At 37.4% G+C, this 24,247-nt stretch overlaps 1 protein-coding gene across 1 annotated transcript in view; it reads left to right on the top strand.

The window, feature by feature from the left end:
- Positions 1-24,247, top strand: part of Cdkl5 (cyclin-dependent kinase-like 5) — a 210,374-nt gene that overhangs the window by 56,968 nt on the left and 129,159 nt on the right. The window contains exons 2-3 of the mRNA NM_001024624.2: positions 9,059-9,289; positions 13,228-13,262. Of these exons, the coding sequence (NP_001019795.1) occupies positions 9,226-9,289; positions 13,228-13,262 (99 nt within the window). The 5' untranslated portion in view covers positions 9,059-9,225. The remainder of the gene's footprint in view (positions 1-9,058; positions 9,290-13,227; positions 13,263-24,247) is intronic.

The raw sequence follows: 24,247 nt of genomic DNA, 5'->3' as shown, positions 1-24,247 counted from the left end.
TATGGATATCTAAACTCAGAACATGTGTAAAATGGTGTTCTGGATTGTCTTTCTTTTAAAAATATGAATAATAACATTTTCATGTCATCCCTGTGTCTCTGCCACACCTTTTGACCCTCTAGTAGCTCCTTGTGTCCCACAATAAAAATTGTAGCATTTAAAATACATAGTCTTGGGCCAGTGAGTAAAGGTGCTTATCACCAAACCTCATGATCTCAGAACTCCAATGGTGGAAAGAACCTGCTCCTCCAGGAGGTTGCCCTCTGACCTCTACACACACACACACACACACACACACACACACACCCAGGGAAGCTAGGGGCATCAATCCCTTGGAGCTGGAGGTAGAAGAAATGTAAGCCTCTGGAAAAACAGCAAGTTTTTTTAAGCACCTTTCTAGCTCCTTAGCTCAGTATTCCTTAGTCTTGAACTCCAGTTCCTTCCATCATGTTATAATCCTAAGGATGTTGTTGTTGTTGTTTCTTGGAGTAGGGGACACAGTAACTTGCATCCCAAAATCTGGTGCATGTCAGTATACCAAAATCTAGCAAGTTCCAAGCTTTGTAAGTTTATTTTAAAGTTAGTTATTTAGGATTTGGGGTTCAAAATATCATTTTGTGGTAACCTTGGTAAAAATTGATCTGTAAATTTTTCATATAGTTACTTTCAAAAACAATTTTAACCTCTAAGATATCTTAAATGGTTGGTATATTATTAATATGGTGTGAGTTTTTCCTGCCCTATTTTAGCTCCTTTGTTTCAGTGTGATCCCCAAAGCCTTCTTTGGAAGGCTTGGAGTGTTTAGTAGGATTGGAAGTGCTGGGAAGTGAGGATCAAATTGGTATTGGATTAGTGTGTTTCCTTCCTTGTAGAAAGACTGGAAAGGACACAACAAGGTACATGTTGGTTAGTTTAAACTTTTCACACTAGCAAGTTCTGTGTAACTCATGCTTACCAAGTAGGTGTTTGATTTAATGATAGGAAGTGAAGTTTAGAGGCTAGATTAATAAATCAAATTACTGTCTGCTATTGAGAGAGTAAAGCAGAATGAAGACCCTATTATGTGAGGGTCAGATGGTCCTATGCAGGAAGAAGACTAAAATAGAGTGTACTATCTTTTTCCCATTTGACTGTGGAAAAGCCTCCACAAGAAGGTAATTAGGATGGTTTGCACAGGGCTGTGCTTTCTGCAGAAATGGTTTCCTTCTATCCATGGATCCTGAGTTTTTAAGATGCTTTCAAATTGTTTGAATTCTTCTATTATTGCAAATTTAGTCATGTACCAAATTTATTCCTGTGCAGTCTTCAGTGACAAAATGGTCTCCTCATTTGTATGTATAAAAACAATGCCAGGAACAAAAACAAAACTCATGATTCAACTGATTTTGTTCTCTCTTTGAACAGAAGAAAAGATCTGTTGAGATGAAGATTATAATTTCAGCAATGAAGAGAACATTCTAGGCCCAGGCAGCTTTTAAATTTGATGCTCGAAATTTATGAGATAAACTCCAAGCCTTATCTTTCTGTCAGTTCTTATAGCTACCTGCTTACTTACATATGCAGAAAGAAGATTAATTCTAGAGCTGATGACATTGCTCATCGGGTAAAGGCACTTGTCACACAAGCCTGACTGTTTTTTGATCCCCAGAACCCACACTGTGGAGGGAAAGAACAGAATTCAGTGAGTTCCACTCTAATCTCCACATCTGTTTCTGTCTGTCTGTCCCTGTCTCTGTCTCTCTCTCTTAGTCTCTCTGTCTCTCCATAAATAAATGTAATAATTTAAAAATTCTCCTAATTTTAGGTGTTACTTATTACTGTGAGACATTTGGTTATTTGTTTATGAAGTTGATGGCTAGTAACCTCAAATCTTGTCTTTGGAAGGTACTGGAGAGGACATCTAGTTCAGTACAAGACTGGTTTCAATCAGGGACCAACTGTTTCCAGCCACCCCTTCCTGCCACCTGCTGGCCTTCTCTGTTCCTGAGCTCATCAAGTCCCTCTTTGTATTGCCTTGAATGCTCTTCTCCTGACCCTGTGCCGTGGCTTACTTCTTTCCATAGAACAGAATGTGGTTGATCACTCTCAGACCACCTATCTAAAGGACCCTTTTCTGTCATCTGCCATGGCTTAATTTTTTATAGTAATTGTCACTGTAAATTTATCATGCTTGTTTGTTGCCCACATCCCCTTAGTGTTATGAAAGCAAGAGGCAGGCTGGTATTCACCAGCTTATCTCAAAGCCTTTCTACCATCAGATGGCCTGTTGGAGGCATCTGACAAATATGACCAATGTGAACAGAATAAATATGACTGGTCCTTGCCTAATCACTACTGCGCTGAAATCTCTTTCTGATTCTCTTTCTTTCTCTCTTTCTCTCTTTCTCTCTTTCTCTCTTTCTCTCTTTCTCTCTTTCTCTCTTTCTCTCTTTCTCTCTTTCTCTCTTTCTCTCTTTCTCTCTTTCTCTCTTTCTCTCTTTCTCTCTTTCTCTCTTTCTCTCTTTCTCTCTTTCTCTCTTTCTCTCTTTCTCTCTTTCTTTCTTTCTTTCTTTCTTTCTTTCTTTCTTTCTTTCTTTCTTTCTTTCTTTTCTACCAGTAATCTTAATTCTACTCCATGAAATAAACCTGCACTTTGGCTTCCTTTTTCTCAACAAGTTCAGATGGGATGTCAGTTATTTTTCATAGAAGAAAAACTCCATTTCTTCATTAGCTTTCTCACTGGGTGTTATTTGAGGAGTGTGATAAACTCTGGTTTATCTGTCTCTAAGAATATTTTGGCTTTGTTAACGGTATCTAGCAATAGACATAGTAAACTGAGTGGAACCTAAGCCTCAGTGACAGAAAGGACATGGCATTTTTGTTTATGTCATTAATGCAGTGCTCAATGTTTTATCTTCAATAAGAATTCTCATTTGCATCCAAATGAATGGTGAAGAAACTAAATATATATGGTATCTTAGGGTCATTGTGAATTCTTAAGAACATGTTTTATGATTGAATATAACAGCATAGAAATTCCAAAAACACAAATATACAATAGGGAATAATTACAAGTAAATCGTTAGTTAAGCCATTAATTAAATAGAAATGACATCTCTGAAAGACCATATTAGTATGTGTCTCTTCTCCATTTCGCTGCTCCCTAGAGGTAATTAATATCCTGATTTTTGTAACAAACATATAATCACATATATGGCTACATATTATGGTTTGTGGCTTAGTTTTTCTGTTTTAACATTGTAATAAAAGAAATGAGGTTGTTTTTATTAGTTTTCTGTTGTACAGCAAGTTGCCACTATTGTTCCTCTAAAAATCACCCATATGCTTTAGCTCACAGTTCTGTGGGGGCAGAAATGCACCCTGGCATGGTTGAATTTTCTATTCAGGATATGATGAGGCTGACACTCTGCCTCTTGTATTTTTTTTCTCTTTTAGTAAATAGGTTCTCTGTATAGTCCCAGACTAGCCTCCTCGGACTCAGTTCTCCTGCCTCACCTTTCCAAATGCTGGGGTTACAGGTGTGTTCATAGTCTACCATATCTAGCTTAAAACAAATACACAAATAAAAACAAAAAACAAGAAAAATGTAAATTGTAACTTTGATTTCCAAGGCCCAACTTTGCCCTTTTTTAAAACCCACTTAAATATGTTTCCTATTTTTGGAATTTCTGGCATGAATGATTTTTCTATATCATATATATTCATTTTAACCTTGAGATTGGTGCTTAGTTCATTTGTTTTAAGTTTTTGCATTTTTGGATGTATGTATATCAGATTCTTAGTTTTCGTTCTTCTTTAAAAACAAACAAACAAGCAAACACTTGTTTTATATAGGTGTATCTCACATATGTGGGGATCAGGGGTCAAGGCAATCTATAAAAGTGGTTCTTTCCTTCCATGATGTGGGTCCTGGGGATTGAACTCAGGGTGTCAAGCTTGGTGCCAAATGCCTTTACGTGCAAAGGCATAGCATCCTCTGGCCCCTGGCAGTTTCCTTTTCTAAGTATTGATTTAGCTTCTTGCCATAAATTTGTGGCATTGTAATTTTTAAATGTTAAAACGTCTTGTTTGACTTACTAATGGGATGTTTTGGGGATTATTAACTTCCAAACTTATTAATATTTTTTCAATTACTTCTTTTGTGTTTGACTCCCTCCATATTTTAGGTATGGCGAGAGAATATCCTCTGATTTCAGCCCTTGTAATTTGGTTTGAATTACATTATGGCCAAGCATGCCATCCTTTATAAGTGTGTATGTGCTAGAGAATTAGAGAAAACATATTGTGTAGGTAATTTGGTGTTTTTAGAAACCATCTAGGATCTTCTGAATGCTGACACTTTTCTTTCTCATTGAGTTCTTCTTGCATCATTCTCTTGTTTTGCTATTCTAACTCACTGAGTTTTGTCTCTCACCCTTTGGACCAACCAGTCATCAAAATGCTTGCTCTCTCCCACCTTTTTTTCTATCTTAATCCTGCAGTTATTTCCTGGGCTTTCCTGATCATCTGACTCTTTGCGACCCCTGTGAGTTCCTTGCTGTCTCAGCGATCTGTTTACCTCTTGCTTGTGGGCTCTCACCTTGTATTTCTTTCTGCCTGGTGGTGTTTCCAGTCTGTCCACTGTAAATGAGAAATGATTTGTGACACTAATACCAGGTCTAGATTGGTACTGTTTTCCCCTAAGATGAGCAGTGACACCCCCGATCTTAATATGGAATCATTTTAGTCTAAGGTACATTTAGAGATTTTATCTGGATCACTGGAATGCCATGAGGCCACAGTTCGGCTCTTTCCAAAGGCTGACGTATTGCTCTTTCCCTTTGTCTAGAGATGGGCTTTAGTTTCAAATGACTAGCGATGTACCAAGCTCTGTCCTTTTGAAACACCCTTGACTTTGATATTCATGCCCCTATATCAGTAAGGATTTCATAAGTAACCTGTTTTTCTTTCATTTTACCAGATTTCTTCAACTTCCAAAAAGGATCAAAACAGTTTAGAGTGGTTTGGGCTACCTCTCCAGGTTCAATTCTTTTGCATTGATTTGAACTGGATACTTCTTTATAATCTTAACTATCATAGCTTTCAAGTTCTTTTTTAAAAAAGTATTTCCCCAGCATTTGTATTTGTCCTCAAAGACACATTTCATCCAAGTTACATAATTTGCCATTAGCAGAAGCTAAAGTGTCTTTGTCTTCATTCCATTTTTTCTCTTTTAAGATTAATCAGTTTTATTCAGCTAAATTTGGCAGCGCTTTTTTTTTGCCTCAGTATGAATACTGGTAGTTAAAACATGGATTTTGACACCTATGTATGTACTGGCATATTTAAATTGGGATTCTCAGTTTACCTTGTTTGGCTTGCTCCAGAGACTAGGTTATAACACATCTCCTGTTTCTCTTGTGGTGGACCAGGATTCAGTGCTGGGTCATCTTAGTGGAGATCATTTACTTGTTACCTCAGTTCCCTTGAAATAAATTATACTGTAATTTTCAGAAGAAAGGATATTTAGATGTTTCCTGGATCTTTCAAACCAGCCTTAGGAAGTGAAGATTAACAGTCCAAAATATTCTGAGCATCTTTTAACTAAACACGCATCTTCACTGCAATCTCAACACCACACTTTCTCCTCCCTCTGTACAGTGAGAAACCCTACGGCAGTGAGAGCCTGGACTACTTAATTCACCACAGCCTTGTGTGCCTTTTCAATCAGTTAGTCTGTATGGATGATGCATATTGTGTGTGTTTATCATGGGGCGTGAGAGTAGAGGTCAGAGGTTTGGCCTTTCCTTCACTGGGTTCCAGGGGTCTGAACTTGGGTTGTCAAGCTTGTGTGGCAAGTGCTTTCCCAAGATCCTTGTGGGTCTTATTTACCATTTCCCCGAAACATGGGAGATAGTTTCAAAATGAGATTTTAAATAAATAATAGAATGTTTGACCTTTTTCCCCCCAAACTGTAACATTGTAAGACAGGTATCTGAACATATGCCTGTGATCCCAGCACTTGAGAGACTGAGGAAGGAGGATTGCCATGAGTTTGACGCCAGCCTAGGCTATAGATTTTGGGACACCCCCATCTCAAAAACAACAACAAAGGATTGTAACATAATTTTTACTGAATATCATGGTAAGCCATTAAAGCCGTGGTTTCAATCTGTGGGTCGGGACCCCTTTGACAAACCTATCTCCAAAAATATTTACATTACAATTCATAACAGCAGCAAAATTACAGTTATGAAGTAGCAACAAAAAGAATGTTATGGTTGGAGTCACTGCAGCATGAGGAGCTATATTAAAGGGTCACAGCATCAGGAAGGTTGAGAAGCACTCACTGCACTAGAGAATTGTGTGCAGATGGAAGAAACATGTTTCAGTTTTCTGAGGAAAGTATAATGAAAGGTGGTCAGTGTGATTGGAGCCAGGATCACCACATTGGGAACTAGCAGATGCTCTCAGAGGATGGATGCATGTGGCTTACAGATGGACTTCAGCTTCTACCTTTGATGATGGGGGAAGTCATTCTATAGTTTCCAGTGAGATGTAACATGATCCAACGTACTGAATGTTACTTCAAGTCCTATCAGGATTGTAAGAAGTTGGAGGGATATTATAATATTGATATTACTTATTCTTTGGGTTCATATCTGTCTGTTCCACTGTCTTTATTTGCCTCTGGTGGCACAGCTCTGTTAGAACTCTCAGTATATTCTGTAGAATATTCAGTAAACCCCCATCCCTAGCCTGACTTCCATTCTTTTTTTTATCCTTATAAAGGAGTATTACTTCTACTTGTAACTCTACTCTTCCATGCAGATTTTGTTTGTGCACATGAGTGCAGTACCCTCAGGAGGCCAGAAGAGGGCAGTGGATCTCTGGAAAGTGAACTTGTAAGCATTTGTGAGCATATGTAGGTGCTAGGAACCAAACATGGATCCTTTGCAATAACAAAGTTCTCTGAACTACTGAGCTTACATTATTACCTGGTTGCAGGTATTCCTTTTTTTTTTTTAAAGCATCTCACTGTGTAGTCCTGGCTGGCATTGAGCACACAGAGATCTGCCTCCTGGAGAATGCTGGGATTGAAGGGGTTGTTCGCTATGCCTGGCTGTTGCAGGCTTTGTATGGTTGCAAATCTTCATCAGGATAAGAACATTTAAATATCATTCAATTATGCATATTCTAATTGTTTGGAGGTCTTATCCTAGTTTACATTCCCACCATCATGTTGGAAAGAATGCTTCCTGTTTACATATCATGTGAAGTACCTTTTAAAAAATTTTTGAGATTCCACAGGCAACAAACAATTTTCTTTGTTTAAATTTATTTCTTCCTTTTAAAACATTGTTTTTTAATATCTGTTATTGTTTGTAGAAGTAGGGCAAGTTTTTTTTAAATAAAAGAACTAGAACAAAAAAACCTAGAGCATAGTTTTCTATGACCTCAGTACTATCAAAATTAATACTGTTTAATCTGTGAGCATTTAAATTTTGTTTTTTCTTTGACCTTGAACTCACAATCTGACCAAAGCTAGATATGAATTTCTGATCCCAAGGGCTAAAATTACAGTCATGTACTAACATACCTCGCTAGATTTAGGCTTTACATTTCTGGTAGAATTGCCACAGAGATAGTTATGTAGTATGTTCTATCAAGAAACATGTAATGTTGGTTTCTTTCATTCTTGACCATATTAAGTTTGATCACTTAATTATGGTTGTATTGGCCAGAATTCTTCACTTTAAAATTATACTTTGTTCTTTTGTAATTAATAGGCACCTACCTTGTGGGTAGATAGTTTGAGATAAGATAGTATTTTTCCTGTAACTTTCAAGTATAAATTTTAGCACATATTGATGACACTTGCTAAAGTAATTATTTCTAGAGTGATTGCTACATGGAGATTTTGTAATTCCATCACTAACTTTATTATTTGTTATAGAACTTCATAAAAAAGCTTTGTCTATATTTATTTATAGATATGTTTTTATTTCATTCTGTAAATTATAATTTATTAATACCTTTATATATATATATTTTCCTGTTGCCAGTATGAGTCAGTTGAGCTTGGCTCCTAGGATCATTTGACATGCTGTGGTTGTTCTTCAGGCATTTCCTCACTTTGTGGCTCTGCACTTTTTCTGCCCTAGTCTTAAATTAGTCACTTCTTCAAAGAACTGGGAGTCTTTTCACTAGAGTATGCAGTGTGCTCAGAGCTGTTGGTATGCCATTACTTGTATGCTCTCTTAGGGCATAGATCTAGGGAACATGTATATGTGAGAACATAAACATTTACATCTTTTTCTTGCCCTTTCATATTGCATTTCCCTTTTGTGGGACTAAGAAATGATGGTCTAATTCCTGCCTGGAGAAGGTAGGGCTTATAAGGCCCTAACCCGAGCAGAGGAGCCATTGGCAGTTGATAGACACCATCAGTTTTCTTCAGGGATGTGGCCCATGGTAGGTTGTCCATGTTCCAGTGGATAGCACCCCACACCTATCTATATACTGGCTAAACTAATTGGACTCTGGGTCATTAAAAAGAAAAGATAGGAAATTGGGAAGGGGAAGTGGTAGAGGTTTCATTATCCAGTGTATGCTTACCTGTTTGGTCCAAAATATAGATAAGGAAGTTCCCTGTCATCTGGGTATAATGACACACCCTTTAGCCCCAGAACTTGTGCATACTGGAGTCAGAGACATGCGAACTTCTGAGTTTCATCCAGGGCTATATAGATAGTGAGACTCTTATCTTTAAATAAAATGGTTCTATCACTATTAAAGGAAAAATGTCTAAGATCTAAGTATGGTTGAGTACAATGTTTGTTCTTAGTTTGAGATACTAGGTAAATTCCTATTTTCAAAAGTTAACTGGAACTTTTTTCCTTAATGGTGGTATTAATTTTAAACTAAGAGGTTCATTTCATTTGAGGTTCTTTCTTCCTACTTTCATTTACAGCATATGAAACACTAACACAGATAAAGAAAACATTTTAAGAAGAATAAGATAGGTTGAGTATTGTAACATAACAGTAATGGTGCTTCATTGTGTTTGCTCTTCCAGGGACTCAGTTAATACTGCACAGTTGAACAAATGTATGAAGGTTCCTTGCCAACCATTGAGAATTTCTTCGTTGGGACATTATTTCCCTGCTTACTGAATAACTTGTTTAGACGTTTCTTTTTTGGTGCCATGTTCTGTGGCTCACATCAAAAGAGGAGTTTGTCTTCATGAAGATTCCTAACATTGGTAATGTGATGAATAAATTTGAGATCCTTGGGGTTGTCGGTGAAGGTAAGTTAGAATTTCACGTTTGAAGTTTGGAGTACTGTATCATTTTATACATCACCAAAAATTCTATTCAGATCCTCTTAGTTTATCAATTCAGATATGCACCTAAATGTACAGTAGTTTTAAAAACCCTGTTCTTCAACTATGTGGGTCTTATTCTCCAAGTGAAAAATCTTTTAAAACCCTTCAAAGTTAAATAGATATTTTTTGAGACCAAGTATCTTTGTGTTGCTTTTGCTGTTCTGGAACTTGTTCTATAGACCAGGCTGGCCTTGAACTCACAGATCCACTAGCCTCTGCCTCTGGAGTGCTAGAATTAAAGGCATGCGCCACTATGGCAATCAGGTATATTTTAAAACTGACCTGATTTCATTCTCTTCACTAACATGGTTTCCTTAGTCTATGTATTTTTGTTATTGTTATATTTTTTATCATCTGAGCTATTTTTAAATACCTGAAAATTCACTTGTATATGCGAACTTAAATTACTATGTAGTAGACAAATGGATAAATAACTTTTTTTTTCCTTTGAGAATTCAGACCATAGTTTATGAGTTTTCAAGTACATGGTTTGGTTATATTTTTAATCTCTTAAATTAGTATGCATGGAATGGTTTAATGCCATTTATTTTTCTTTCCCTGTAGTGTATAACATGATGCTTTTATGACCAAAGCTACTATTGATTAGATAAAATACAATTCAGTTTTCAAAAATTGACTCCTAGAAAAAAAATGACCCTTTTTTTTTCTTGCTTAGTCATTTGAGATAGCTTTACAGAAATTTGTAAACATGATTTTAGTTGAGTATCCAGGAATACATGGGTTCTTAGCATTTTAAAAAACAGATGTTACAAAACTTTTGGATTTTAGGTTTTTAAAATAAATTTAGAATTTCAAGTATTGAAATTTTTTTACAGGGCTCTTTAAGATTTTAATATTAGGTTGACAAATTTTTCTAAATAGATAGAAATAATGAGAATCTGATTATTCATTAGGTGCTTGTTTCAAGGTCTGAAGTTCAAACCACACCAAAAAGTGGTTTTTCTCCCTTGACTAGTTGACTCCTTTTCATCTCATCATTGATATTACACAGCAACAAGTTATTCTCAGTCTCTTACCTGTTTTGTAAAATTTGCCTTTTGGGGCCAGCAAGATGGCTTAGCCAGTAAGGTGCTTGCTGCAAATCCTGAGAACCTGAGTTCTAGTCCAGGACCCAGAATGTAGAAGGAAAACATGGACTCCACAGACTTGGGTTTCAATCTTCACACACACTGTGGCATGCCTACACTTCCCTATACATTTTTTTAAAAAAAAGGTTTTTACTTAATTTTTTGAGACAGGGTTTCTCTGTGTAGCTTTGGCTATACTGGAACTTGCTCTGTAGACCAGGCTGGCCTCAAAGTCACAGAGATCTTCCTGCCTCTGCCTCCTGAGTCCTGGGATTGAAGGCATGTGTCACTACCTTGCTGTAAAAAAAAATAATTTTTAAACACTGCTTTTTTAGAATTTATTTTTCTGAAGTCCACCTTCTTGAGTTCTTTATATATGTTGGATATTAGTCCCCTATCTGATTTAGGATAGGTAAAGATCCTTTCCCAATCTGTTGGTGGTCTTTTTGTCTTATTGACTGTGTCTTTTGCCTTGCAGAAGCTTTGGAGTTTCATTAGGTCCCATTTGTCAATCCTCGATCTTACAGCACAAGCCATTGCTGTTCTATTCAGGAATTTTTCCCCTTGCCCATATCTCAAGGCTTTTCCCCACTTGACTCTAGCTGCATATGTATCAAAAGATGGCCTAGTCGGCCATCACTGGAAAGAGAGGCCCATTGGACATGCAAACTGTATATGCCCCAGTACAGGGGAACGCCAGGGCCAAAAAAAAAAAAAAAAAAAAAGGGAATGAGTGGGTAGGGAAGTGGGGGGGACTTTTGAGATAGCATTGGAAATGTAATTGAGGAAAATATGTAATAAAAAAAAAGAAACAATATACACCATAAAAAAAAAGAATTTATTTTTCAAAGCTGTTGCAGTTAAAAGCTCCTGCAATAAAGGGAAGAGGGTAGGTAGAGTATACCAAAGTTAAAATGTTCGGTTTGCATTTGACTGTCTAGATTATAACCTTGTTTTGGTTTTTTGTTTTTGGTTTGTTTTAAGTATGTGTTAATGAAAATCTTAGATATTGGCTCAGGTTAGCCAAAATTGCAAGCCTATCATTTATAAATTAGAATCTGTTGATTTGTAACTATGGTCTGTCATTCTCAAAGAAAAGAAAAGTTATTTATAGCCAAACATTGTCGTTTTACTTTTTCTTTGTAGATTAACTCAGTTGGTTGAGTTTAGGAAATGTATCTGTCAAGCATGCATTCCTGTAGCCTACACGATGCATTTTGACCACCTAGAAAAGTGGCTGTGGACTGTTTCCTGGTGATTGTGAGTGAGTTAGAATGGTTCTCATCCACTGGTTTCATCTTAGCTATGATTATTAGACTCATACCTCTCAACAAAAAATAAAGGAGCAACTTTAAGGTATCCTCACCCCTTAGAGACATAGCTCCCAATTTTGTCTCACTCAAGTCCACCTTCTGCTTAAGTAGCATGTGGGATTTGCCTGTCTGCTAATAACCATGTTTGTAGCGTTTCTTCAGAGATCCACCATTGCATATATGTTATGTCTTGATTCTTTCAGTTAGCTGTTTCACATTGTAACTTTAACCTCTGTATCCTGGCTACTTTCCTGCCAAGGTACTGTTTCTTAGTTCTTCCTCTAGCCAGGTGAGCTTCCCACTTCCATAACAGGAGATCATGTCAGAATAAAACAGAAAGCGGCAGTGCTTGGGACCTATGGAATTTGTACTGGTTTTTTAAAAATTTATTTATTATATGTAAGTACACTATAGCTGTCTTCAGACACATCAGAAGAGGGTATCAGATCTCATTACAGATGGTTGTGAGCTACCATGTGGTTGCTGGGATTTGAACTCAGACCTTTGGAAGAACAGTCAGTGTTCTTAACCTCTGAGCCATCTCTCCAGCAGGCATCTTGTTCTGTTTAACGGAATTACTGAGGCTGGTAGTTTTGGTGTGTGTGTGTGTGTGTGTGTGTGTGTGTGTGTGTGTGTGTGTGTGTGAGAGAGAGAGAGAGAGAGACAGAGAGACAGAGAGAGAGACAGAGAGAGGGACAGAGAGACACAGAGAGACACAGAGAGAGACAGAGAGAGAGTGAGACAGAGAGAGAGACAGAGAGAGACAGAGAGAGACAGAGAGAGGCAGGGGACTGGACATAGACCCAATGACCATGGAAGAAAAGCACTCTACCACTGAACTTCACCCCTAGCTCCAACCTATAATACTTTTCCTGTTAGTATATTACAGTGTTCTAGAAAAGGCTATACTTGGCTCCTGGGATAGAGATCTTATTTGAGTAGGCTTTGTGTTTGACTTTACTCTTGTGAAATTATTAGCTTTTAAGTTTTAAGTTCCTTAGGATCTATTGAGTTGATTTTTATTTGCTTCAAAACATGCATTTTTTGAGATGTCTTGCTGTGTACCCCTGTTTGGCTTGGCACTCACTATGTAGTTGGACTGAGCCTTACACTGATGGCAGTCCTCTTGTCTCAACCTGGTAAGTGCTATAATTGCAGTGTGTACCACTGTGCCCAGTTCACATAGCCTCACAGCCTTATGGTGTGTGTGTTTTCTTCGATCCCATTTTGCTTAAAATAACAAATGTGTGTAGTTTGTTTCTTAGCCATGATTTGCCTCTACTCTGGGTTTATACAAAAACACATGAGACCCCTGCTCTATTTGTATGTGACTTATGATGCTCTCACTCTAGAATATTGTCAGAGATGTTGTTATTCTAACATATGCTCATAAGCAATATAAATATAGAACTATAGTTCATATGCATATCTCTGATTGCTTACTTCTTTTTAATTATAGGAGCCTATGGAGTTGTACTTAAATGCAGACACAAGGCAAGTACATGATTTTTACAAGGAAAAATATGTATGTATTTTAGCTGTTTTGAAAATGAAGCAATGTTCTTTGTATGTGGGCATATAATTAAAGTTGTCTGGCTCTGGTAGTGATGGTTAGTAAAATATAATTGATATGTAAACATGGAGAAAAAGCAACTTTTGGGATAAACGTGATCATGGTAAGTGACCATTACATTTTAATTTTTATTTTCATACTGTTTTTAAGTCAATCTATTTATGTATAGGTGAAAGTTATATAGTGGGAAGAAAGAAGTAGGATGGAAGGAAGCAAGACAGTGTCATATTAAATTTGTATGCATATACACATGAATGAGGGAGGAGCTTTGTTGTGTGATTTTCACGCAGACTAGTTGATTACTTGATGGAGTCCTGTCTAGGTTTTGAAAGGTAGTGAATGGGTAGATGTTTGGCTGTGTACAAGGGCTTGGGATAATAATGTATGATTATGGGTATTGGCTCTAGTTGATCACTCTCAAAGTCAATCATACAGGTTTTTGACTACAGCAACCATAAATTATTCATAGTCACCTGAGGTTTCATAGCTGCTACTTGGTGACTGCATCTTGCTCAGAGACTACATTTCTATTAGAATGTATCCAGTCAAGGTATTCTTATTTAGCCTCATGTTATTTTGTATTAACTTTAAGATCAAGGCTTTAGTATTTTGTAATTTTTTTCCATTTTAGTGATGTAGTTTGAATCCGAAATGAGTTCAACTATTGGACTCAAGATATCATCCATCAATAGTAATTAATATATATGTAAATAATGAAAGCTTTTCCTTATAAATACCTGCTACCTTTTGATTTTAGAATCCATTACCATATGGGTTTGTGTTTTACATCATGGATCTATTTTAATACAATGATTTCTTAATTCTTGAATTTAGATATTTGAATTACTTTTATGTTGAAAATATCTGCAGATCTTTGTCAGTAACTAAATCTTAAAAGTTGCTTGAATGCTACTGGCTCTTGATTAAGGATGATTAAGGATTCAAAATACATGTAATCAAAATAAATTTAGTACACTGAATACCTCGTTAAGAAGTATTACTGTAGTTTGAAATTAAACAAATGGAAAGTTCTCTAATGAAATGCTCTTCTTTTAATGAGTTTCCTTGAGTTATAATAAATTTCCAAAGCTTAAAAAAAAAAAGCATTCCCCTTTCTGTGATGGCTCTGTTATGTACAGCATTGCAAATAGAAGCATCAGTGTTTAATTGTGGGTTTTACTTTAACATTATTTTTTGAGACAGGGCCTCAAAAATCCCAGGCTGACCTCAAAACTCACTATGTAGCCAGGCATGATGGCATTGAACTTCTGATCTCTTGCCTCGAGCACTAGAGTGCTGGGATTCCCATTATGTGCCATCGCAGCCTGGTTATGCAGGGTTGGGCATTGAGCTTGGACTCTTATGACTATGAGGCAAGTACTCTATGAAGTAAGCTACATCTGTGCTCAGTCCTAGTGCTGGGTTTTAAACCATAAAGATTTAGGAGATCCATACACGTCTAGAATACACACACACCACACCACAACACACACACACACACACCACACACACACCACACACACACCACACACCACACACCACACACACACACACACACACACACCACACACACACACACACACACACACACACACACACGATACACACACACACACACACACACCACACACACACACACACACACATCACACACACACACACACACACACACACACACATCACACACACCACACACACAAACAACACACACAACACACACACACACTACACACCACACATCCACCCACACACACACACACACACACACAACACACACACACACACACACACGCATCATTTGCTTATGATTTTTATATTTATATGGTTTAAATATTTTCTGCTAGTCTTTGTCATTTATTAACCTAAATTTAGTCATTTGTTTGCTTGTGTTTTGGGGGGAGGAGTGGTTTGAGAGAGGGTCTCATGTAGGCTGTCATCAAACTTCCTATGTAGCTAAGGATGACCTGGAATGCCTCATTCTCCTGCCTCTACCTTCTAAGAAGTGAACTTATAAAGTATGCACCATCATACCTAGCAAGGTGTGATTTCATTTGCAGAAACCTCAAGCGCTAGATTTTAAAGTAACTATTTTCATATAGGCTACAAGGGCAAGAAAACTATGATATATTCATCATTGTAATTCAAAGGGTTGTATATAATAGTCAGTAGACATTACATTTCACATTCAAAATGGGTTTCCCAAAACCAAAGGATGCCCACTCCCATCCAATTTCCTTTAGTCCCATATTGCTGGCACTATTTATTAGCCAAACCAAGTATATATTAAAACAATATTCTAACAAACAAGTAAATGGAAAGATAAAAACAAAATATTCCACTTAGAGGTGTAGCTCATTTAGTAGAGTACTTAGCTGGTATATAGGAAACCCTAGGGTTTACCCACAGTACAGCATAAAACAGCATGGTGGCACACACCTGTGATCCCAGCACTTGGGAGATGGAAGCAGGAGGATAAGGAGTTCAAGCCAGTCAACCTGAGCTTGTATCTAAAAATTGTCTTGTCCTGCTTTTCACTAAATGAGAGGTTCAGATCAGCATTCAAAGTACTGTTGCTTTTCCCTTTTAATGCATCTAAAAAGATTGTTACAGGATGGAAAATTTAAAGCATAAATTAGGCCATAACTTAGAATAATATGAAACTCATTTTAGCATCGGCAGCTGTTTAGCCGTTTGACTTGTTAGAGTATATCCTTTTCCCAACTAAAATCAGACCTTCAAATCTATGCTCCAATATATAAAAATAGGGAATCCGGTGTGCCTCATGGGATTTATGCTTTAGAATCAAATGAACAGATTGCTATGGAATTCATGTTATAGGTAAAATATATGTGATCCTGCTTATTGTGTTCATTATATAAAAAAATTGTGCCAATATATTTGTATATCAACATTTTAGTAAGATGCTTAAAATTTTAGGTATTATTGTCTCTAATTATTTATATAATAGGTTTATTTTTAAGCATAGATCAACTATTGTTAGGTATTAATTATATAATAATAAACATTATAGTATACTTAAATATTATATAATTAAGTGGTTCATAATATATTATGTCTCTAAGCACGTATAAAAAAAAAGCCACTTTAGGTCTGTATACTGATAAGAGCTTTAGAGGTCAAGTATGTTTTGTCTTTTCTGAACATAGTATGATGAGCTATTCCAGAGCAAAACTATACTTTCTTTTTAACTATTTTTTATGAAGGTGGGCAGATAGCTGGCAGGAGATTGAAAGTCCCCCTGGGATAGCAGGCTACTCTGGGCAGAGGACTCAACAAATAGGGAAGATGGGTTGGGGAAAGGAAGCTAATCTGTATGGTTCAGGCTCTGCACATCTGATGACAGGGATAGCAGGATGCTTAGGGCAGCTTGGGATGCCCCAGAGGACTCAGAGAGCAGGGAAGATGGATGCGGGGAGGGAAGCTTACCTGTGTGGTTCAGGATCCTCAGGTCTGATGAAAGTTGGCAGAGAGGTGGCAGGAAAATGGAAGTCCTAGACCCTCCCCCACACATATGTAGCAGCCATGCAGCTTGGTCTTCATGTGGGTCCTGAACAACCGAACCCCAATAGTTGTTGCCTGTCTGTGGGATATGTTCTTTCAGCTGGGCTGCCTTGTCTGGCCCCAGTGGGAAAGGATGTGCCTAGCCCCACAGAGACTTGATGTGCCAGGGTGTGTGTGGGGATACCCAGAGAGGACCCACCCTCTCAAAGGAGAAGGAGAGAGGGAAGGATTGTGGGAAGGGGTGACTGGGAGGGGTTAGTGAGTGGAATGTAAAGTTAATAAATGAAAAAAAATGATTTAAAAAGCAATCATTTGAGATTATAATTACATCATTTCCCACATTCCTTTTCCTCCCTTCTAGCCCTCCCATATGCCTTTGTTTCATTTCAAATTTATTGTCTCTTTTTTCATTAGTTTTGTGTGTGTGTGTGTGTGTGTGTGTGTGTGTGTGCATGTGTGCATGTGTGCATGTGTGTGTACTCCTAAATACATAAATACAACCTTCTTAGTCTGTATAATGCTTATAGTATGTATTGTATGTTTTTAGTGCTGATCATTTAGTATTGAATAACCAATTGGTGTGTTCTTCTTTAGACTTCAGTACCTAAGGTTTATAGGTGACTTACAGGAGACTTTGCTTGCTTGCTTGTGTTGTGGTACATCATAATGTGCATGTAGAAGTCAGAGGACTATCTGCAGGAGTGAGTTCTCTCCTTCCACCACATGGGTTCTGGGTTTTGAAGGCAAGTGTCTTTGCATCCTGTGTTAGTTCACTCTCTAAAGACTATTCTTTTTAGCTTAGCGGTTGAAATGTTGCCCAAGTGAAAAATACAGCTTGTGGTTTTTTTTTTTGTGGATAACGTCTGGTTTTTGTTATGTGTACACATTGACATGTATATGAAAAGTCTTAATGATAATGCTTAATTATAATGCTTATAATGACTTAAAAGTACTCATATTTGAAAGATGCACCTTTTTTAATTTATTTATTTTATTAGATATTTCTTTATATTCTTTTACATTTCAAATGCTATCCTGAAAGTCCCCTATACCCTCCTTCTGCCCTGCTCCCCTACCCACCCATTCCTGCTTCTTGGCCCTGGCATTCCGAGGGGCTTCTCTTCCCAGTGATGGCCAACTAGGCCATCTTCTGCTACATAAGATGCACCATTTTTTACCTTTACCCTACACAGATACCTTGGTGGTTTTCTTTTTATTCATATATATGTGATTCCTCCTGCCACTCCTCTTTTCCTGAGGGCCAGAGTTGAAAATGTTAAAAACATAAACCCACACCACATATTGAGCACTGTCATATGCTAGGCACTGCAGATGTTTCAATCTCCTCAACAGTTGTGGTTGTGTCCCCATTTTAAAGATAAGAAACCATTAAGTAGAGAAACCAGGCTTTGTTCTGCTTCTAGAAGTAGATAACTTGGGGAGGAAATGGAGTTTTGAAATGATAGGATGCTTACAAGAGGGAATATAGAGCTGAATGAATGGGCTACTGAAATTGTTGCTTCAAAAGAAGACTAGGAGGGAAGGAAGAACTTGAAAGATAGTATTTATCAGTAGTCTAAAAATTATAGAAGGACGTATGATGAGGATTGAGAGGTGAACAAATCCATGTGCTACAATGAGCCACGTATCAAATTGCCTGTAAGTGAAATGGGTACATGACATTTTTAAATAAGTAGACATTATAAAATGTGCTGTTTTCCTCTTTCACGTGTTAAAAATGTGATTGTAATAGGTAGTATAAAATTGATTAAATATTCACTAGTTGTGCTCACTAGTTTTATATCAATTTTACACAAGCTAGAATCATCAGAGAGGAATGAACCTCAGTTGAGAAAATGCCTCTATAAGCTCAGGGCATTTTCTCAATTAATGACCAATGGAGGAGGCCCCAGCCCCTTGTGGGTGGGACCATCTCTGGGCTGGTGGTCCTGGGTTCTATAAGAGAACAGGCTGAGCAAGTAATGATGAGCAGGTCAGTAAGCAGCATTCCTCCATGACTTCTGCATCAGCTCCTGCCTCTGAGTTCCTACCCTTAATGATGGTGAACTAAGTTGCTTTTGGTCATGATGCTTAATCATAGCAATAGCAACCCTAAGACACTAGTAACAAATATCTTTGTCTGTACCAAGAAGACATTCTTAGTTGTTCATACTCAGTTGTCACAGTTTCTTGTTTATCATGAGGCTTCCTGGTTGGCTTTTAAAGTCTTTTTTTTTTTTTTTGAGATAAGGGGTGTGGTGGTTTGAATGAAAATGATCCCCATAGACTCATACTGAGTGGCATGATTAGGAGGTGTGTCCTTGTTGAAGTCGGTGCAGCCTTGTTGGAAGAAGTATGTCACTGGGGGTGCACTTTGAAGTCTCAGGTGATTAAGCCAGGCCCAGAGTCTCTCTCTCTTCCTGATGCCAGAGGATATAGAACTCTCAGCTACTCTCCAGCACCATGTCTACCTGTGGGCCACCATGCTTCCTGCCATGAGGACAATCTACTAAACCTCTGAACCTATAAGCCAGCCCCAATTAAATGTTATCTTTTATAAGAGTTGCCTTGGTCATGGTGTCTCTTCACAATAGAAACCCTAAGACAGTGTGTGTACTCATAATATACTCCAGGTTTTCCTGAAACTCACTATGAAACCCAGGCTAGCCTTGGTCTTCCTGTCTTAGCCACTTGAGTGCTGGTAGTACAGGCTTGAGCCATCTTGCCTGGCTAGACTTCATTGTTAGTAGCATACTTTTTCCTTCCTTCTTTTCTTTTTTCCTCTTCCTTCTCTCCATCTCTCCCTCCCTCCTTCCCTTCCTTCTTTCTCTCTTTCTTTCTTCTTCCCTTCCCTTCTCTCTCTCTCTCTCTCTCTCTCTCTCTCTCTCTCTCTCTCTCTCTCTCTCTCTCTGACTAATGTCTCATACTATAGCCCAGGATATCCTAGAATTTACTGTGTAGCTTAAGTTGGCATCAAAGATATAGAGATCCTTCTACTTCATCCTTCCAAGAGCTAGGATTTAGAAATGAGCCATCACACCTGACAGGAGCATATACAGGAATTTATTTTGATTTTTCTCCAAAACAATTTGTAGGCTTTTTAAACATCAAACTATATCAAGGTCATATTTGAGTAAAAGCTGGTGACTTTTTTTTTTAATAATTTTGAACAATATATTTACTTTGGGCAAACTGCCATCTAAAACTGTGCAGTATTTTCTACTAAAACAAAACTAACTTGTTTCCCTCCCTCCCTCTCTCCCTCCCTTTCTTTTGAGACTGTGTTAATCTGTGTGGCCCTGGCTGTCCTGGAACTTGCTCTGTAGAGCAGGCTGGCCTCGAACTCACAGAGAACCACAGGCCTCTGCCTCTGAGTGCTGGCATTAAAGGTGTGCCTCATCATGCCTGGCTAACTAACTTAGTTTTTAAAACTACACTAAATAAAGCAAATTCTTTTTTCTTTAATTTTTAGTTTTAAGCTTCATATATAAGTTACAGTTTTAAAACAAAGATCAGTAGAATAGAAGTTTGTTATATCATTTTCTCCATCATTGCTTTCTTTTTATTTAAGTAAATATCAGGGTTTCTGCTTTGTGTGTATAAATTTTTATTACTTAAAATCACAGAGAAATTTGGGGTTTAATAAATACTGTAAAAAAACTGGAAAAAGTTTGCAGTTTTCATTATAATCCATTCTAAGTGATTTAATTTACTGAAGGTTAGGGAGATTAATGAGATGTCACTAGACTTCAGGTTTAGAGCAAAGATAATAGGAATCATTAATAAAGAAAATATCTTTTGTCCTTGTCTTATAGAGGCACTCATACAGAACAATTAGTTCACTTGCTTTCTGCTCTTGACCTGTTTTTTGTAGTTGTTGCTGTTGTTGATCTAATTAGTTTTCTGAAATACTGTAAGACTTTCATTAAAATGTTACTTCTCTGTAGTTATGTTTTACTTTATTTTTGAGACAATGTAATATACTGGAACTCACTATGTAGTACAGGTTAGCCTTGAACTTGTGGCATTCTTTCTGCTCCAGTCTCTGCTTTATGAGAGTTACAGAAATGAGCTGTCAAGCCCACCCCATAACCAATTGATAGGAAGATCTGCCCATATTTGTACATCAATAAAAGAAATGGATGTTATTTTCCATGCAGATCTGACTTCTTTAGGGAAGTAGAAGAATTTGGATCTTTTCTTGCTTCCTGAATGCTTGAATCTTCATCATCCTCATCTAGATTTGGTTTTCTGTTGGTTTCTCAGTTAATGGAACAAAGAAGTACTCATTAAAATTATTTTTACTAGCTCTGTCTACACTGAAGACTACCTCATTCTATCTCAGTTTTTTTGTTTGCTTGCTTACTTTATCTTTTCTTCTCTCTCTTCTGTCTGTCCTTCCTTCTCTCTACCCCTCCCTCCCTCCCTCCCTTCTTTCTTTCATTCCTTTTTTTTTCTTTTTATTAGATAGGGACTTGCTATTTAGTCTTGACTCCCCTGGAACTGCTTGTTCCTGCTTCTCAAGTGCTGGTATTAAGGCTTATACTACCATGCCTGGCTCTGACTCAGTTTCTAAAGCATCTTTTTAACCCTTTGTAGAGGATTGTTCCCCAGGCTGCTTTTCCAGTTTACCACATTCAAATGGCCAGGAACATCTTGGATTCCTTGTAAGGGACCAAGTCCAGCTTTTTGGTACCACCTCTCTTCTATATGTTTCTTTTCAGGTTCCTCATTTCAATCAGTGTCACTATTTATTGAACATTATAGGGTGAACTTTAAATCCCTTTTATGCAAATTATGCTATAATTAGTACTAAGACAAGAACATTCTTTCTCCATCTTAAGATGAGTGATTTCAAGCTAGGCGGTAGTGTGGCGCACACCTTTAATTCCCAGCACTGGGGAGGCAGAGGCAGAGGCAGACAGATCTCTGAGTTCAAGGCCAATCTGGTCTATAGAGCAAGTTCTAGGATGGACAGGGCTACACAGTGAAACCTTGTCACGGGGGGGGGGGGAGAGAAGGAGTGATTTCTTATCTCTGACAAAGATCTGTGGTTAAGTAATCTATAATGTCACCTTCATGAAACTTCTTTAAGACTTCAATAGTAAAAATTAATACAGATTATTTTTCTGTACAGACTTGAAAAAATATATTCACTGATAATGTAAGAAAAAGCTAATTAACAAATGCCCTTTTAATGGATATTGTTAAATAAAAAATATAGTCTATATGTTATTGAAACCAGTGACTGGAAAGTAGTGCAGTGTGGTCTATTTCTAAAAAAAAAAAAGTGTAGCTCCAAAGTACATATGATTAGTAGCTATCATTCACAGCTTAGATATTTTTGAATTTTAGTATCTCTTAATTTAAGGATTTATTTTATATGTTAAAGTATTTTCATTTAGAAAAAAATCAAGAACTTAAAACATACTCTTCACACATGGATACACATGTTGGGGGTGTCATGTGTCACATGCATGTGTGAGGGTCAGCGGGCAACTTTGGGGAGTCAGTTCTTTCCTACCACCTTTGTGTAGGTTGTAAGAATTAAACTCAAGTTGCTAGGCTTGATTGGAAAGCACTTTCACCTGCTGAGCCAACTTTTTTTTCTTTAAAACAATGTTTTCCAGGCCTAACATTACAAACAAAATTGAATACATATCTGCTAAAGAAAAAAAATTATGGAGTGCTGACAAAATATCAGCCACTTAGCTAGGACAGTGCTCTTCTAATTCAATAAGAATGAATTATTTTGAGAAAGTTAGTTTAGCCTAGCTCAACCAACACATGTAAGGTTACATTTTTCCTTTGTCAAGGAGCTTAAAATGTAGTTAAGTCGTCAGTCTGAATACTGTAGAAGATGGCAATTGAAAGGAAAATGTGAAACCTCATTTTCCTGCTAAGTTCCCTATTTAAGCCTGTTTATGAAAAATGCTTGTCAGTAATAAAGCCATAGGAAAGGACAGTATTTCCTAGTGCCCCTTAAGACAAATGCACAAAGCTGAGAATGAAAGCAGCACCATTAGTTGCTGGCATAACAAATGAGAATGGGGTAGTAGGAAGCTCTTTTATAAACTCCTGAGGTCTACAATTATTATTCAGATGACACAGTGCAAACTTGACCTTAGGCCCTGGTCATTTCCTTTAAGGGTAAGGCCATCATATTAGGATGGGTAAGAGAAATTAGCCCGAGAATGTAGATCTGAAGGTTGAAGAATAAAATTCTCTCTTGAATAAAGTTTTGTTGGAACACAGTCACACTCATTCATGTGTGCTATTTCTGTGGCTGCTTTGTGTGATAGAGTTAGAGAGCTGTATAGTTTTATTATATAACCCACTGAGGCTAAAGTACTTATCATCTGGCTTTTGCAAAGAAATTTGCTTATTTCTATTGTGAAGCAAACCCCAACTAGGAGAATGTGGCAGAAATAGTATAGTAGTCTCAGTGGAGCAAGCATCTGTTTTCTGTTTCTCGGAGCCTAAGGAATTAAAAGCCAGAAGGAGGAGATTTTCCCTGAGAATTACTTTTCCTTTGATTTCACTTTGAGTAAATTCTTTAAACGGTTCCATGGGAAGTTGTATACGGTGAGCAGTAGAATATTCTGGGAGTCAGACATACAGAAACATACTAATCAGCTGTTGTTCCACCCAAAGATGAACAAAAGCACAATGCACTCTTCTTGAGAATGAAGAACACAGTCTTCGGATTAAAAGAAGGACATTCTTGCAATGTGACGAATAAAATTCTTTCGAGAAAAACAAAACAAAACAATTGAATATCTTTCTTGTATAAGTCAAGGAAAGATAAATACATTAATAAGTCACAACAATAACTTCCACTTAATGTCTCTCCGTCAAGCATTGTGTCAGCTGCTTTACCTCCTAACTTTAGGTTAGAAGGAATTATCCTTCTTTATGTGAGGGACGCTGCTGCTTAACTAGTTTAAGTTTCTAAGGCCCAATAAATGGAGTTTTTTTATTGAAGTGATAGTTAAGACATAACTTTGCCCCCCACATTAATATGAAATTTACATTCCATAAATTAACCATTTTCAAATGTACATTTCAGTGACATTTAGTACATTCACAGTCTTTCAAGTTTTAAAGTATTCTTGTATCCTCCCAAACAAAGCTCCATGCTTATTGTCTTAGTTAGGGTTTTACTGCTGTGAACAGACACCATGACCAAGGCAAGTCTTATAAAAACATTTAATTGGGGCTGGCTTACAGGTTCAGAGGTTCAGTCCATTATCATCAAGGTGGGAGCATGGCAGCATCTAGGCAGGCATGGCACAGGCAGAGCTGAGAGTTCTATGTCTTCATCCAAAGGCTGCTACTGGAAGACTGACTTCCAGGCAACTAGGGTGAGGATCTTATACCCACA

Source organism: Mus musculus, chromosome X (assembly GCF_000001635.26).
Source record: "Mus musculus strain C57BL/6J chromosome X, GRCm38.p6 C57BL/6J".
NCBI lineage: Eukaryota > Metazoa > Chordata > Mammalia > Rodentia > Muridae > Mus > Mus musculus.
The sequence above is the reverse complement of the archived record's forward strand: the minus strand, read 5'-3'. Positions and strand labels throughout refer to the sequence as shown.